General features: G+C 44.3%; 1 protein-coding gene across 12 annotated transcripts in view; it reads left to right on the top strand.

The window, feature by feature from the left end:
- Positions 1-16,952, top strand: part of TAOK3 (TAO kinase 3) — a 74,295-nt gene that overhangs the window by 40,707 nt on the left and 16,636 nt on the right. For 6 of the 12 annotated variants that reach the window (XM_086856035.1, XM_086856034.1, XM_086856038.1 and 3 more), the window contains 5 exons: positions 519-610; positions 2,538-2,631; positions 3,998-4,079; positions 6,450-6,617; positions 9,347-9,553. In XM_086856035.1, the coding sequence (XP_086712161.1) occupies positions 519-610; positions 2,538-2,631; positions 3,998-4,079; positions 6,450-6,617; positions 9,347-9,553 (643 nt within the window). Of the gene's footprint in view, positions 1-518; positions 611-2,537; positions 2,632-3,997; positions 4,080-6,449; positions 6,618-9,346; positions 9,554-12,095; positions 12,140-16,952 lie in introns of all 12 variants that reach the window. The other 6 variants (XM_086856045.1, XM_086856044.1, XM_086856046.1 and 3 more) reach the window with 2 other exon arrangements.

Genomic DNA, 16,952 nt, shown 5'->3' with positions numbered 1-16,952 from the left:
TGTGCCAAGGGGAAGCCTGGGGGAGGGTGCAAGGGGTGTCTTTAGGGCTCTCCCAGCCCTTGTCAGCCTGCAGCTACAATGCCTTTGGAAATAGGGGGGTCTCCCATGTGCCAGCATATTCTGCTAACAGGAAGATGATTGGGTTGACCCTTTTCCTCCCCCCTTTCCCCTTTTTTCCTCCTCCCCCCTTTCCCCTTTTTACCTCTTCCCCCCCTTTCCCCTTTTTACCTCTTCCCCCCCTTTCCCCTTTTTTCCTCTTCCTCCCCTTTCCACTTTTTTCCTCTTCCCCCCTCTTCTCTTTTGCTTTTCCCCTTTCCTTTTCCTCTTTTGCTTTCCCCCCTTCCTCTGACCAGTTGCTGCTGTGGTCAGTCCCTGTTCCATTCCAGCACGCTTTTCCTCAGCTCCCTGCTGTCTCTCCTGGTCTGTGGCTTTGCTCAAGGGGATGAAAGCAGCTGAGCTGATGTGCTTGGAGTGACCCTGTGTGTCCCCTAAGGCAGCCTTTGCTCTGTGGTTGGCAGGATGGCACCAGAGGTGATCCTTGCTATGGACGAGGGGCAGTACGACGGGAAGGTGGATGTTTGGTCTCTGGGGATCACATGCATCGAGTTAGGTGAGTGAACACACAGCAGCTGATGGCTCATTAACTCTGCAGTGTGTTGGGAACTCCTGCAAAAAGGGAAGATCCTTATTCCTCAGCAGTTTTCCCCTTTAAAATGTCTGACTTGGAAACTCTGACATTGAGTTAAATCTTTTTTTTTTTTTTGCTGGCAAATCAAGAGTAAGCCACTAATGCACTGTGCTTTCATGTTAGTCTGGTGTGCTCAGTTATTCCCTGGAGAACCAGAGCATTTTGCTCTTGAGTGAGAGGAAACTGTGGTTTGTCATCTGTGTTTTCCAAGCTGCACTCTGAGAAAGTTGTCCCAACTGTCGTGTCAAGGGAACTGGTGTCCTAAGGATTGTGTGTCAGAAGGGACCTACATTTAATTTTCAATTCTTACTTCCCTGCTCTCTGAAACAAAAATCTTCAGTCTCAGCTGAAAAGTTTGTGCCATGAATCATCGTGGGCAGGTTCTTTACAGAAAGAGAAGAGAAGGGTTTGCACTGCAAAGGGCAGATGATACACATCCACAGAGCCTGGAGCAGAGGTGGATGTGATGGCAGGTACACAGAGCAGACTCTGAATGTGTGTTTCAAGTTTGAGTATTGACACTGCATGTGCTGAGTAGATTATTTTCAAAAATCAGTCTTGATATGGATTCTACTTAACAGCACTAATAACTTACTGTGTGGGTGAGTTCACTGAAAATGTCATTGGTGAATGTTTAATCATCAGAAATGTGTGAGATAACAAAGAGGGGGATGTGCAGAAGAAATGTTATCTCTGAACTGAGATGGTGTAGATAACCAGTAACTAACATGGCTGTATTTCATGTGCCAGCATGCTGACACAGTCTGTATTTTGATACAAAGAATGCCAGAACTGGAAGTTTTAGCCTTCTGTTGTTGTGCATGGCCAGTGATTTTTGTTTGTATGGAGTCCAGGTGTGTCACAGCTTCTCAAGGAGTAAATCACAGCAGTAGGAGAGAGGCTGTGCAGCCCTCTATAGACACAGTCTTGGTACCAGGATTTCTGTGGAGCTTTTTACTCAGAAGCCTCAAAGTCACTTTACAGAGATGATGATGGATTTACTTTCTTTAAAAATACCCTTTTAAGAAGCATTCAACTTCTTTAAACTTCAAACTTTGCCTTTGCATGATTCCCTGTCTGAACAGGAGGTTAGGCAGCAGTGGGAGGAAATCTGTTGAGCAGCACTTGGCTTTCTTTGAATGCTGATGTCTTAATTCCTCGTGTAGCTGAAGTAAGTAGTGATTAAGGAGAAGCAGATGTGGTTTGCAAGGGACTGCTCTGGCCTGAAAGAACTGAGAAATCCTGGCACCATGACCTTGGTGAGAACCAGCCTCCCCTAGAACTGAGTTCTGCCCTCCTGAGAGGTCAGGGGCTGCTGGGCAGGTGCCCTTTTGGTGCAAGGACTGGGGAGCATTTCAGTGAGAGGGAATTCATGGCACATCTGGAAAGTGAATTTGGTGACGTGTCCCACTTGCACTGACAGGTGAGGCAGGCAGCCACATTTTCCTGCAATCCACATGTGTTCCAGCAGTGCATCAAAGGTCTGCAGGGACTGGTACAGCATGTCCTGGCCCTGAACTGTGCTTAAGATTAGTTTTACTCAATTTCACCTGATTTTGCCACAACAGATCAGGTGTGAGATGTTACAGTGAAAGTAAAATTTACTGCAAACTCTTCCTTATAATTTTTATCCTGTTCTCTCTGGATTTTGTCATCCCTCTCCAAGTGAATTGCAGCTTTCCTTGAGTGGGTGTCTGGGTTTAACTTGGAATATTAAAATAATTGGCCTAAGTGTGATGACAACAGCACTGAGTATTGATTTAGCAGTGATACCCTGCTCATAATTCCATACATTTCTTTTTTTTTCCAGACAGCCTTATCACACCTTTCTGTTCTGTTCTCTTTCCAGCTGAAAGGAAGCCTCCACTTTTCAACATGAATGCAATGAGTGCCTTATATCACATAGCCCAGAACGATTCCCCTAGGTTACAATCAAATGAATGGTAAGAGAACCATTAACAGCTGATTTTTGTTGTTTATTTCCCTGAAAATGCCTGTGACACTGCACAGTTCAAGCCTGACAATGAACATGTTGGTTGCTGTGCAGTGATCTGTGTGTGTTCTCAAATCTTGTGTAGGCTGGCTCAGTTTTGACCTTCTGTCACTCTGGCTGTTCTACAGTCTAAAAGTGTGGAGGTGTTAATTCTGGGGTGTAGCTGCTGCAGGAATTAAAATATTCTCAGATGTGTTAAACCAGCCATGGCTCAGCATCAGCAAAGTTTCCAGCTGCCAAAGATCCCTGTTGGCAGAAGAGTTGTTAGCATCGCTGTGCAGCTGAAATGTGGAGAAAGGGAGGAGAATGTGGAGGTAATTGGATATTTTTGTCAGTGGGTGACTCCAAAAGCCCTCAGAGCTCTGTGGCCAGTGAACACTCCCTGTGCTCCAGGCTAGTTCCAGGGTCTGAGCTTGGCCACAAGAACACTTTGTTGTTCTGTGGGAGCAAAGTTCCCGGTACCCAAGATTGGAACGCTGCTGTGGGGTGATGCTGGGCAGAGTCTGCAGAAGGCTTGAAACAAAAGCTCCTGCTGAGGTGTAAAGTTCCCCCATTTCCCTGCTGGGCATTTGAGCAGCACAGCTGTTTAATTGCTGATCGTTCTATCAATCCAGTTTCCTTCTTTCATCCTCTGTTTTGCCCATTTTTCAGGGTTCCAGGAGCTTGCTCTGCTGCCTGCAGCCTGGTCCCCATGTTCTGTGCAGGATTTGCAGTGCAGAGCAGAGACAGCTGTGGATAAACACAGCACCACCTCAGAGTTCTTGCAAGCACTTGTTTACAGCGCCCTGTTTGCTCTCTTGGAGTCACCAAGGTGCCTTTTGTGCTCCTTTTAACTCCAGTGGCACCAGAAAGATCAGTTTCCGTCTTTCTTTTGGGATAAAACCTCAAATAAAAAGCCCCAGGTGTTAAACTGAGCATTGAGGGGCTTTAGAAAGTCAGGGTTCCCTCTGTAACCTCCCGGAGATCAGTCCCAATAATTCCACTGTCATTTGTTTTTAAATTTGAAGTAAAATCGTAAATAGTGACTGGTACATGTAGTTGTAGCTTGGTTTTCAGTTTGTGCTGGGGGATAGTTGTGTGTCCCTGTTCTTTCAACAACCTTTAACTGGGAAAGAATTGATGAGATCAACTTGGAATTTGGAAAAACCCAGTTACTTTCTCTTCCTTAGAACTTAAGAACAAATTAGTCATCGTTTTTATTTTGCTTTGCACTGCTAAGTTTGAATGTATTCCAGATACTGAGCTTTTTTTTTTTTTTTTCCATTTAGATTTTTAAATTTTTTTAATTTTATTTTAATTTTTTTTTGTTTTTGCAGGTCAGACTCCTTTAGGGGATTTGTTGATTACTGCTTACAGAAAATACCTCAGGAAAGGCCATCATCAACAGATTTGTTACGGGTAATTTATCAAATCCTTTCCAGAAATCTGGGGGAAATCTGTTTGTCTACCAAAATAATTTTAAAGGTGGTGAACAAATATTTGCCCTTACAAAAATCCACTCTTTGGTTGGTTTTTTTTTGTTTTCTTTTTCCCTCCATTCATGCATCACACTTAGCAGTTAAAAGTAGCAGACCCAAACCACCAGACCCAAAAGTCGTTTAAATCCCTTTCATGGTTTCTGTACTGAACCCAATTAATTAAACTTGTTTTGGAAATAAGTGGAGCATTTTGGAAGGGGTTTTTACAGGTCCACAATTGCCAAGAGCCTGTAGGAGGGGGACCTGGGAGTGATGTGTGTGGAGTTTGCCAAGGTTTTGTCAGTGAATCATAAATCAGTTCCAGTTTAAGTCATTTGGGTTCAGTTTACCTGGGAAATTCAGGAATTGTTTACAGCTCCAAGGGCTTTGCTTTTGGGAAATTCAGCAGCAGCCTTCTATTAGAAGATAGGGGGATGTGAAATCCTGTCCAGCCCCTTTTCCATCAGGCTTTGGCTTTTCTTTTAAGTATTGCCTTTCTTTAAAATTTATTATTAACCCTGCTCTCCCTCTGGCTGCTGGTGCCAATGACCTCTCCAGGTAAATGATGAAGGAGCTGTTTGTGCTCCCTTTGGCACCTGGTATATTTTTTTTATTTCTTGTGGTACGTTTGTGCTGTGGCAAATAATCAGTGTTTTGTTCTCTAGTTCGACTTGTAGCACCCTGACCAGCTAATAGGTTTATGTTGTGGGTTTTGGAGTGATTCATTCCTGGGGATTGGCAGCCTTGCTGCTTTCTAGGAACAGGCTGAGTTCATTGAAGGATGTAATTTCAGGAGTACCTTAGGTTGGAGTCTGTACAAACAATTAGAGCTGAGATCTGAGCCCAAAATCCTGTATATTCCATATTTTATATTTGTTTTATTTATATTTCTCTCTGCCCTACACTTTTCACGTGGTCACGTTTTAATATTTGAGTGCACACATAGAATGGATTTAGGTTCAGGAGCATGGTTCCAAATGCTTCGCTGCTTTCTAAAAATTAACTACAATGAGATAAAAATGGGTTCCTTTTTTTCCTAATCATAAATAAGCTGCAGATTGTTACTGTTCACAGAGAAATAAATGGTGGTTATCTGCATTGAGGAGCAGAAATGATTCATTTTGTTTCTGTGTGAAATGATGTTGAGAACTTTTAGCTCTGATTCAAAAATAAACACCATCACTACAAGCAAAAAATGGGTACTGAAATGACTGGCTGTCCCCACTAGCAAAACTCAAATGCACAACAGTTTGAATTAAATTAAAAACGAGAAACTAGCTTGTGGCATGGTGCTTTCCTTGTTTATTTACAAATCATTAAAAGATGATTAGCTCATCCTTTCAGCTCTTTTGTTGAAGGCTCTCATTTTAGAGTGGGCTGAGGCTCCATGTGCTGGTTACTCCAGCTCCAGGGCATGAATTCACTTTCCAGCTGAGCCCACAGGAGAGCTGTGAGGCCAAGCAGGCAAAGGTGACCCTCCTGAGAATTTCCTTGCAGGTGGGTCCAGCTGTTGAGGCTCTAACAAAAGCCCCTTGTGGCATTTGCAATTCATGTTTTTTCACCCAGATTTCTTTTTTTTTTTTCCCATTGTAATTTTTTCTTTTTTCACTGTAGATTTTTCTACAAGCATGCAGAGGATGTTTGTGCCCTAAAGCCATCCCCCTTGGGAACTACTAAGCAGCTGTAGGATCCCATATAGAGCACTGGCAAGTGTACACTCAGGTTTTCTGCTTCAGCCAAGGTTAAATGGGAAAGCTGGAGACTTCTATATCCACTGCCAGCTGCACAGTTCAGGGAGAATGTATCTGATAAATCAGAGAGGAGGCTTTAATCATGTTCTTAAATACTACTAAAGAATTTATTAAATCTGCACTTAAAACCTGTTCAGGAGTTGGCAAGAGCCTGATTTTATTTCAACTTTGGCCACAAAAGCTTTAGGTATAAATAAATTTTGTGGTCTCCTTGCTAGCTTTATGTGCAAATTGGAACAGATGGATGCAGGATAAATCTTTGCAGGTTGATTCTTCTTTGTTCTGGATGTATTTTGTTCATTCCTCTGCCTCCAAGGTTTGAAGTGTGAACCAGCTCAGGAAGGGACAAGTCATCTGCATAGCCTGGAGAGCTCAGAAAACCTGACCCCAGCACAAGCTCAGTGTGTTTGGAGTCTTTGAGAAAGGGTATTACCAGTTATTGAATATGAACAGATAAATTGCAGAATGGGAGCTGTCATTTCTGGGCTCTGAGAAGTCCCCCACTGTCCCTGGTTTAACCCCAGAGTCTGAAACGAGGTGTTGTATTTCCTTTAACCCAGCACGATTTTGTCCGCCGGGACCGACCACCCAGGGTGCTGATAGACCTCATCCAGAGGACCAAGGATGCAGTGAGGGAGCTGGACAACCTGCAGTACCGGAAAATGAAGAAAATCCTGTTCCAGGAGACACGGAATGGCCCCCTGAACGAGTCCCAGGAGGAGGAGGAGGTACTTGGGATTTGTTACCCCCTTTACACTGCTACAAGTAATTTAATTTTAGGGCTGGGGAGATGTTCCTGTCCTTAGGGTGGCAGAAAAAGCACAGCCCAGGTGAGGAATGGTGTTGGAATATCATCTGCATCAGCAGAGAGACAGGACAGGATAATGAGTGATAGTCCTCGCTCAGTGTAAAAGCTGCCAATTACTGTACATGTGAAACTTGGGATTTTTTTCCAGCACTGCCCTTTCTTCTGGAAGCCTTAGGGAAGAAACTCATTCTGAGGGAGGTTCTCTGTGAGAAGTGGCTCCCAGCCTGTGTGGAGGAGGGTCTTTGACAGCCCAAGCTTTTCTTTCTCATCTGCACAGTCAAAACAACTCCATTAATGTTAATATTTTTTCAATTACCATAACTTTACTGTAAAGTAATTGGCCTCTCATGAGCTGAAAAGCAAATCACTGAATTAGTAAGACTTATTTTTTTAAAATTCTTTAATGTTAAAGAAGAAAAAGGTTAAAGACCTAAAATGCAGCTTCAGTTTAAATCTTGTAATAAACAACCCACTTAATCAGCATTTGATAATTGACCCTAACTGTGGTTGAGAGAAGGAAACCAGTCATTTTTCAACTGATGAGCTTAGGTGGAAATTAATGTCTCTTAGTGCAGGCACAATGCATAAATAAATCCATGACTGCTTCCCAGTGCAAAACACTGACAGACAAATTGATGTCTGTGCTCCTTTTGCTCCAGTGGAGTGAGGCAATAACACACAGCAAGGTGCCCAAGCTCAGAGGATCTTCAGGGCCTTGGGTTTGAGGTTTGGGAGTGTCAAATGCTCCTTTAAAGCTAAATGGTTAATGAAATGGGCATGTGGGTCTCAGGTGGAGCTGGCACTTTGTGCCCCTCCCTCTCTGTGAAGATTCCCCAAAGGAGCAAGAGCAGCAATTGCTGTGATTAAAGGTCCCTTCCAGCTTCCAGACCTGGAGCTTAGCTGGGGACTGGGACATTGTCAGACCTGTGCACTGAAACCTTCCAGTTTCTCTCCCCACGTGTGACAAGCTGTCAGCAGAGTGCCAGGGATTGGGTTTCCCACTTCAACAGGAAACACGTGGTAGTGTTTGGCTGCGAGGTGTGTTCTTCTGTTCCTCCTGTCCCTGCTCCTGAAGAAAGCAGGGAGAAGAGCTGTTGTTCCTGCAGGGATGCAGCTGACACTCTGCATGTGCACAGCATGCTCTGCACTGCCCCTGAGCCCTGTCCCACCACAGGAGGTGTCACTGCTCGTGTGTGTCACTAACTGGGCAGGGAAAGCAGGCCCAGCACGTGCTGCAGTTCCTGCTGAACTGGGGACAGAACCTGCCCCAATGGAAATGCCACCAGGCACTTCCTCCTTCTGCCTTGGCCTTTCTAAGGTGGAAGATGAGCCTTAAAAATCTTTAACATGCAAAATACTACTAATGCTTTCCTCAGAGCCCTTCCAAGAAGGTAAAAGTTGAAGTCAGTGCTAAGGTTGCATATGCAATCTCACCTCTGTTCTTCCTGCATAAACATTCATTAATTACACAGCCTCAGATCCTTCATTATGTGATTTCTTCTGCAGCTCTGTATAAGCATCCTGAAAATATTTTAATTCCCCTGTGCCTATGTTCTCTGTAAAATAGTATTATTCTGGATTTTAAGTGCTTTCATGCAGGCTCTGAATGATCTGCTGATTGCTTAAAAAATAATCACACAATCAAAGGCAAATCTGTCAAGTCTCAATTTTATCTTTCTGTCGGTCTCCAACAAAATGAGTTCCCCATTAATTGATTTGTAATGGAATTCTCCCCAAGCTCCCTTCAGAGGCCAGGGCAAACTGGATGCAGCAGCAGGCTGCTCATTTTAGTGAGTCAAGGCTGCTTCACCCCAGGAGCTGAAGGATGTTCAGAGTTCTGTCCTCACTGTGAGCTCCTTGTGAGCCTCTTTGGTGCCAGTAGTTAATTACAAAGGACTCCATAGATTCTCTAAATCAGTCCAGACTAAGTGCATACTCTGGCATTACTGTACTCCTATGGGTATTGAAGAAGAAAAAAGGCTGCTAACTCCTGATATTTGTCTCTAGAATCAAAAATACCTGTTACACAAGGGATCTTTATGTATATCCAAGTTTTAACCCCTACAATAACGCAGGCTCGTCTGAGTCAGATTCTTCACTCACCTTTGTCTTGGCTGAAAACACAAAGTTCAAGGGGTTTTTAGCTTGATAAAATCGAATTGCTGACTGCTTGGGGCATGGAGGTTAAAACCTCTACACCATGTAGAACATCTCAAATAATAAACGGGTTCATTGTCTTACATGTTTTCTGATTCAGGAAATGTGTTATAGCAGATCCTGACTTGAAGCATCATTTTAATTCAAACCTGGATCATTTCTCTTAATTATGAGGCTGCTTCCACCAGCCATCCAGTATTCCTGGATGTCTCCTATCAAGCCAAGAGCCATGCCTAGACTTAAGGATATATGGAAAAAAACTGGCTTGAAACCTGATGTAATCAGATTGCAGGGGAAAAGGCAGAAGCTGCCTGCCCAATATGGAACATTCCAGAACCCAAACAGCCCTTTGAGATGTGCAGTTGGCAAAAGAATGCCCAGAGACCCTTGAAGTCTGCAGAGTCACCTTTAAATCAGTCTCTGGGCGTGGCAGGCACGTGCCGGGCAGGTGATGTCCTGCAGGATCTGTAACTGATGCCCCTTGTTTTATAGGACAGTGAGCATGGATCAAACCTGAGTAGGAAGATGGACAGTCTGGGCAGCAACCATTCCATCCCCAGCATGTCTGTGAGCACAGGCAGCCAGAGCAGCAGTGTGAGCAGCATGCAGGAGGTCCTGGATGAGAGCAGCCCTGAGCTGGTCATGATGCATAGTGACGAGAGCACCATTAATTCCACCTCCTCCGTTGTTCACAAGAAGGTACGTGTGCCCTGGTGCTCTGTGCTCAGAGCAGGAGCTGCTGCTGGGCTTGCCAGAGTCAAGTTCTGTGGGGTTTTTGTCTTTAAAAGCATCTAAAGAACCTCTGCCCATGAAAAGAGGTTGCTACAGAAGGAGCTGTCAGTACCTAGGCAGGGTCACCCAGACTCCCCGCATGCCCAGCCCTGCATGTGCACCTCTTCCTCTCTGCTTGAGACATCCTTCTTTCCTTGGGAATGCCTGTTCTGTGCTGGTCCTGGCAGCCAAGCTAACCCTCTGCCAGGCACAGTGTGTGATTAAAACCTGCCTGCACTTGGATTTCCCTTGTGAGGAGTGGAAACGTGCAGAACTTTGGACCCTTCCCACGAGGTACGTTTGGAGTCAGGTTCCACTCGATGCTTTCCTGCTCCTTTGCTGCATGCTGTGATCTGATGCCTTTCATTTTCTGGTATCAAGCTAAGATTGTCTAGCTGTAAGCCAGCATCTCATCTCCACTGTTTGTCTGACTAAAACAGTTTTGGCTTGGCCTTAGCAGTGTCATTTGCTGGTGGGCAGCAAAATGTAGGTTGGTTGTGTTGGTTTCATTTGCAAGGAACTTCAAAGTGTACGTTTGCTTTTTGCCAGAGGAGCTAAAACATTGCAGCAGCATGAAAAGTATGAGTTTCTTGTCTGTAAGGTTACAGGAAAGCTTGGTTGTAGCTAACTAAATATTTGTAAGCAGTTTTTCCTCCTGAAGTGCAGGGTTTGTGTCATTGAATATGAAGAACTACTGAAAAATTTTGTTTTCAACAAAACATGATCTTGCATATTTAAAGACACTGGCAGAGAAGTTGCAAAGGTTTTAGGGGTTTGCCTCTTTCCTAAAGACACTTGACAGCATCTTTAGAGAAGATTGTTTATTCAGAAAGGTGAAAATAAGATGTAAGGTACCAAATGCCAGCCCATGGAAATGTCCTGCATGAAGAGCAGCACCACTGATGGATGTTCTGGGTGGTTATGATTGGAGCTCTTTCTTACTTTGTATAGGCATTCAAAATGAGTGTTAACTTAACTTTCATGTTGTTAAACAGTCATATTTATTTGTGCATTAAGATGGAAGTTTGAGGGACTGATTTACACAGAATTCACTGGTTATAATGACTGCTCAGAGTCATTACTCAGAGTTGATAAAAACAAAACATGAGCTGCTCCCACCGGACATGAATGGCATTTGTGAGGGGAGTAGAATTCCTGCTTGTTTTAAGACTAATATTATGTTTTATAAAGACTGTGTGACACTTGTGAATTAGAAATACAGGATTTCTGATGCTGTAAATTCAGTCCTCCTAGACTTGTGTGTAGCTGTTCAGTTGAGTAGGATGCACAAACAGGATACCACATGGAAGTTTTTATCTGGTTTGAAAAAAACCCAGGATGTCTTGCACCTGAAATATTACAAAAGAAATCATTTCTAGATCGCTTAACACAGGAGTTTTAGGGTAGTTCTGGGAGCAGAAAGCCCAGGTCTGCACTGATGGTCTTCACAAAATAGTTAATGATTATCTAGGAGTGCTGATCCTTGGAAAATGTTCTCTTCTGCTGTATGTAATTCATAAAGCAGATTTGGACTTGGTGCAGCAGGACATATTCCAGTCTGCAAATACATTGTTTTCATTTAGTACACTATTTTTTTTTATTCTTTGTCACTTTGGGGAATGCAATTTTAATTGGAAAACTGCTTCATGTGTGTATTAATACATGTGAAGAGACTAAAACTGGAGCTGGACATTTCAGGGGGTTTACATCCACATACATCCCACTTTATTTTCATAGTAAAGTTCCTTGTTCCTCCAAGATAACAGTTTGTGCTTTAACTGTGTTTCTGGAAACTGGGATGAAGCTGAGTTTTGGGTATCACTCTGAAGCCCCTCACAGACACAATGGAAAGAACCTTGGGTTCAAGTTTAATTTAAGCTCTTGTTTTTCAAATATTTAATCAGCCTTTAAAGGCTAGAAAGAAAATACTGATGAACATAAGCAGCATTTTGTGGGTATAGGGTCACATTCAAGATGGCTTTGACATGGGTGAAGTCAAAGGTGTTGTGTAAAATTGTGGTATTCCACAGAAGTGTTAATTAACAACCTCCAGATTGTGGAAGGGGTCCAAGATGGCAGAATGGCCTGGAGTGTTGGTTTTTGCTATGGCTCAAAGCTCTAAAGTGCCAGAGGCCTTTTGGTGTTTTGGGCCACAGCCCCAGAACGTCACGTGCAAGTAAACTGTAGGATGGAGGAAAGGAGTCTGTGGTGGTGTGAGATGCAGCTCTCAGCCTTCAGCACTTCCAGCTGCTGCCTGGTGTGGAGAGCCGGGCTGGGGTGGCCTTGGCCTGGAGGAAATGAGGAGCAGCCCATCCCTGTGTGGTGCTTGGCTGGGAGAAGCCTCCAGCATCCCAAGGAGCACTCCTGGCATCTGTCCTGTGGCCAGCTACCCTGAGGCAGAGGCTTAGGGAAGAGGCTGATGGAGTAAAAGCACTTGTAAACAACTCATTCTCTTTCTTTTTTTTAACAGCTGCTAGTTGGCTGTAACTTCCAAAAATGTTTTGTGGTCACAGGGTAAGTGAAATGACCTGCTCTGATCTGGTTAATTGTCACTGGCTATGCTAGTTCACGGCAGCCAAGGTGCTTGGGGTTTGCTGCATTTGGGATGAATCCTCTGTGGAAAACAGGCCCAGCCTTATCCCTTTCACAACACAGCAGAGCTCCGTGGTTTTACGCTTGTGCTTACAACAAGGGTGACTCCCACCTGGCAGAGTACACCTGCTAGGCTGGAAGAAAAACCACCAGACAGGAAAAAATATTGGAAATAATAACAAGCCATAATTGAATGTGGAGCTTTTTGTGTTATTTAGTTTGTAGCTGTGTCCTGAACTCCTGGGAGGAAAAAAAAATGGCAATCATGTGAGCTACTCAGGCAGGAAACCCATCCTTGGGATCAAACCCTGCTCCCTCAGGAGGACACCTTGATCACCAGCATATTCTGTTCAGGAAATTCAGATGTCTGGTTTGGATGAGGAAGTTTTCCTTGCCCTTTTGCAGGTTGGTGAGCTCCTCCATGTGCATCTCAGCATGTTCAGTGTAAGAGCTCTGGGTCTCTTCTGATAATGGTTAAATAACTCTGCTATTCCATCCAAGGGTCATCTTGCCTATGGATACACATTCTCACATCCATCTCCCTTTAGGAGTTGTTCAGCTGCACAGGTTGAGAGCTGAAGAGTAAATTACAGCTCTGATACAAACACAGTTGTATCTGAGAGCCCCAAAAAAAACAACAAAACACGGCAGGGAGTTCAACTCCAAATGCATTGTGCTTCAAAGATGCATAACCCAGATTTTAAAATCAGATAAATATCAGTTAATTCATCCTAAAAATGAGGATAAAGATTTTTGGCTCCCAGAGGAAGACAATAAAGTGAGTGTAGGCATCAGCTGGTGCATCAGAGATGTTTTGTCACCTGTTTTGTCCAGCTGCTGGTAAATGACAGTGTGAGCACAGGTGGCTTCTCAGAAATATTATTTCATTATCCTCAATGCATTTATTATTATTTTATTTCTGCAAAACTATAATGATAAGGTATTGTAATCTTTTAATCTAAACAAAAAAAGCCAGTACAATATTGGTTTTTTTTCAACTGCAGTACTCAGTTGTAGCTGTTTCCTGCTTCAATCTTAAAATCATCAGTGCTTTCTGAAACTTGGGCAGTAAAATGTCAGGGAAATCTTGTGATTAAGATCTGATTAATAATAAAAAGAGGAAAAAGAGGATGTTTGTAGTTGATCATCACAAATTCTCACCCAGTGTCTGTAATAATAAAGTACCTTTGCAATAACTGCTGCAACTTGAGTGACTTCGCAGATCCTGGAAAGTAACCTGTGCACATCTCCTGTTGCTGCTCCAATTAATTTCAGCATTTGTGGGGAATTTTGTGCATGGAGAGAGCTTAAACCTGCCTGTCAATTATCGAGGCACTTAATGCAGTGCATTAAGACAAACTGTGCCACATTGTTGTTTTTTTCCTTGCTCTTTAAATTCCTAGAAAGCAGGGATTTGCTGCAATTCCGTAGAAGTCCTTAGTGTGGCTTGGAAATTGCCTTTCCTGTTTGTGTAGGAGACTGGCAGCCCTTGCAGTTGGAGTCCTCCTGTGTCTGTGGAGGTTTCATTTGGTGTGCATAGCAAAAAACCCCCGTGTGAAAGGGAGAAGGTGGAGGTGTCCCAGCTTTGGGCTGGGCAGAATTTGGATGGTAAAGGCCTTTTTTCAGTGAGGAGGAGGAGGATGAAGAGAGAGTGTGTGGTAGAACTGGGATGGGACTCAGAGCGAAATCCACTCTGTGGTGGGTTTTGAACTCGTGGTTTGACACAAACTCATTGTGAGGTGCTCAGGCAATACACCAGGAGCAGCCATTCAGATCCAGCTGGAAGCACCACTGGGAATTCTACCAGCTCTGCTCAGATAATGCTGTGGGAATATTTGAGAAAGGTTTTTGCCTGGCAATGTCCCAGCCAAATCCCCCCTTTGTTCTGGTCAACCTGAAAACTGTTTATGAGGATGATACAGTCAGAAGAAAAAATTATTCCTTGAGTAGGAAGTTGAAGATTCTGGATTGTTGGCCCTGAATTAAAGGATTTTAATGAGTGAGTTGTGAGCTGAGCATGCCCAAAGTTGCATCTTTAAGGCAAATATTGCAAAAAAACACAGAAAACAGGTAGAAAATGAAGTGTATACAGAAGATATGTTACTTTAAAAAAACCCAAGGTTTGAAGTGTAGATTTGGGGCTGAGAGGTACCCTGACTCAAACTTGATGAGTTTCTGGGGTGCTTTCAGTCAGATTTTACATACTGGGTGGCTTGAGCTGGGTTAACAATTTTGGGTCTTTGTTTCCCATGCATCTGAAGCTAAAAGTTGGAAATAAAATTTCCTTATCTGTGCCAACAGTTACAACTGCAGTTTCTCTTAGCAAGTTTTTGGGAGAAGAAGAGTTCTATTTTAAAATAAAAGTAGCAAAATTCTGTTTTCCTGGGTTTGTAGGGAGGTGTTTGTCTTTGCCATCAGTCACCTCGTCTGAGGATTGCTGGTGGAGATGTGGCTCCTCGTAGGTTTATTTCTCTACCAGCTGTCCCTGGGGCAGTGGAACCTGTTAGATTTGGTAACTCTTTGTGCCAAGTGTTTTTATTTTTGGTAGTGGGACAGCTTTTCCAAAAAAATATTGTGCCTATGAAGGTTCCCTGTGCTTAGCTGAGAGCTGGTGTGTGCCTGTCTGCTGCAGAATGCTCACACCCCTGATTAAAGGGTGCTAAGAACAACCACAGAGGTTTTTGTCCCCTTGAAATTGGTCCTTTGGCTTGCTCAGTTGCAAAGGAATTTTCCCATTCTTTGCCCAGCTGAGTCTGAAATGCAGAATGTGGTTAATTCACGTTCCTGAAGTGCAATTTAATTCTGCTCTGAGCTTCTCGTGTGCACTGAGGTAACCAGAGATCCCATAAAACAAGGCCAGAGTGACACTCTGCTCTCTGAAAATCCATCTCTTGGATAGCAAAAAGTAAATTACAGATTAATTTTCCATCATAAAAAGCAATTGCAACTTAAACTTGTTTTTTTAGGTGGAGTTTTGGAGCATTCTGAAAAGTCTGAATTCCCATTTAAAAAGTCAGGGTATTTTTTCAGTGATTTGCAGCTTCTCTGGATTTAATATTTCCCATTTCCCCTGCCATTCCAACGAAATGGAGAGAATGGAGATGATCCAGGGATTGGGGTATTGCTTAGCAGGCCTTGGGAACCCTGTGCATTCACAGGTGCTGCTGCAGGCTCAGTGTGTGACCAGGGGTGACGTTTGTCCTGTCCCCACCTTCGTTTTGTGGTGGCTCCTGGGTGCTGATGTTTCATCTGTGGTTCAGGTGGGTGAGTCTGGTGTGGATCTTCACTACAGGCTTTGAGATCCCTCTGGTGAGGATGTGGGTCAGATGAAGCTGAGTGATGCTGTTGGATTTAAAATGTTGAACTAGGAGTTTTTGGGGTTGGCTGTTCTAGAGCCTCAGATGTGGCTCATTCTCAGAAACGTGGGCAAGTCCAAGAGCCCAGCCCATCACATCAGTGTGAACAAGTTGGAGATCTGTGATCAGCCCAATTCTCAGTGATTTCTCCTGTGGTCTCACTGCCTTTCCTGTCAGACAGTGCCACAAATGCCAGTATAAGGATGACCAATACAAAATGAAACTGCAATTTTTTGTAACACTCTGTATCTCTGTGGAGAACTGTCCTTTTTAGCTGTTTTGGCTCATTCTGTGACCCTTGTGTGGGTGTAGAGGAGTTGGTGCAGACTTGGCTCTGTGGTGGCCTTGGGCACTGTGCAAAGGCAAGGGAAAGGTGAGCATGGACTGGGAACACTCCAAATGAAGGATAAGGAAAGGTTTTGGGGTTAAAGCACTTGTAATCAATGCAATGTTCAGCTCTTGATATCAGCATTTCTGCACCTAATTGGCTTTTGCTTGAGCTCATTTCCAGAATCCTGTTGAAAAGGTCTGAGTGTGTGTGGTGAGAAGCAGCTGGAAATGGAGGCCAGCAGAGGGGAAAACCAGGTGTCTGTGGGGTGGGAAAGGAGCACGGGGGTGACAGCAGTGTCCTGATGGAGACCCCATTCCATGGTGGCTGCTTTCTCACTGTGGGGCTGCCCTGAGGCATGGCACAGTGGCAGAGCTGGTCCTGCTCCTGGAGGCAGCTCTTCCCTGCAAGGGCTTCCTGGGCACTGGCAGCCTTTGTTTTGCACCCCACAGAACTGGAAACTTGATTTAATTCAGGAAGAATCTCAGTCCTCCGGTGAGGTTTTATGAGCTGGAGGTTGAGGATGGGAGTCATGACCCTGGTGTGTGACAGCGTGGCCCTGCAGAGCCCAGGCTGGTGGGGTGTGCCGCGTGTCCAAAGGCTGCTCCATCCCCGAGGTGTGCTGCACATCCCTGCAGGTGCGCTCGTTTTGGCACTCACCATTCCAGTTGGGAAAACCGTGGTGGTGTGGTTTTTTGGCTGGTCTTTCTGAGGAGGGTTTCTCCCGGAGCTTTGTTCCACTCCCAAATTTGCCCGTGCCGTTTGGAAAAGGCACAGCTGCTCCCGGCAAAGCCTTGCCAGGGAGCAGGAGGGAAGCAGCACCGGGAACCATTCCTGCTAAAACCTGGGAGCTGTTGCTTTAAAAAGGGAAGAGAGGAGGAAAAAAAAAAAAAAAAAAAAAAAAAATCCTTTGTGGGCTGTGGAGAGAAAGTGCTAGAACTGTGCAGGATCATGACTGGAAAGCAGGATCCCTGAGTGGTCACGGAGGCTTTCCCGGTCCTCTCCAGCCTGCCGTGGATTTAGCCAGGATGCTCGTCCCCCACAGCAGATA

This window comes from Cyanistes caeruleus, chromosome 18, assembly GCF_971803275.1.
Source record: "Cyanistes caeruleus chromosome 18, bCyaCae1.hap1.1, whole genome shotgun sequence".
Taxonomy (NCBI): Eukaryota; Metazoa; Chordata; class Aves; order Passeriformes; family Paridae; genus Cyanistes; species Cyanistes caeruleus.
This window is presented reverse-complemented; position numbering and strand designations above follow the sequence as displayed.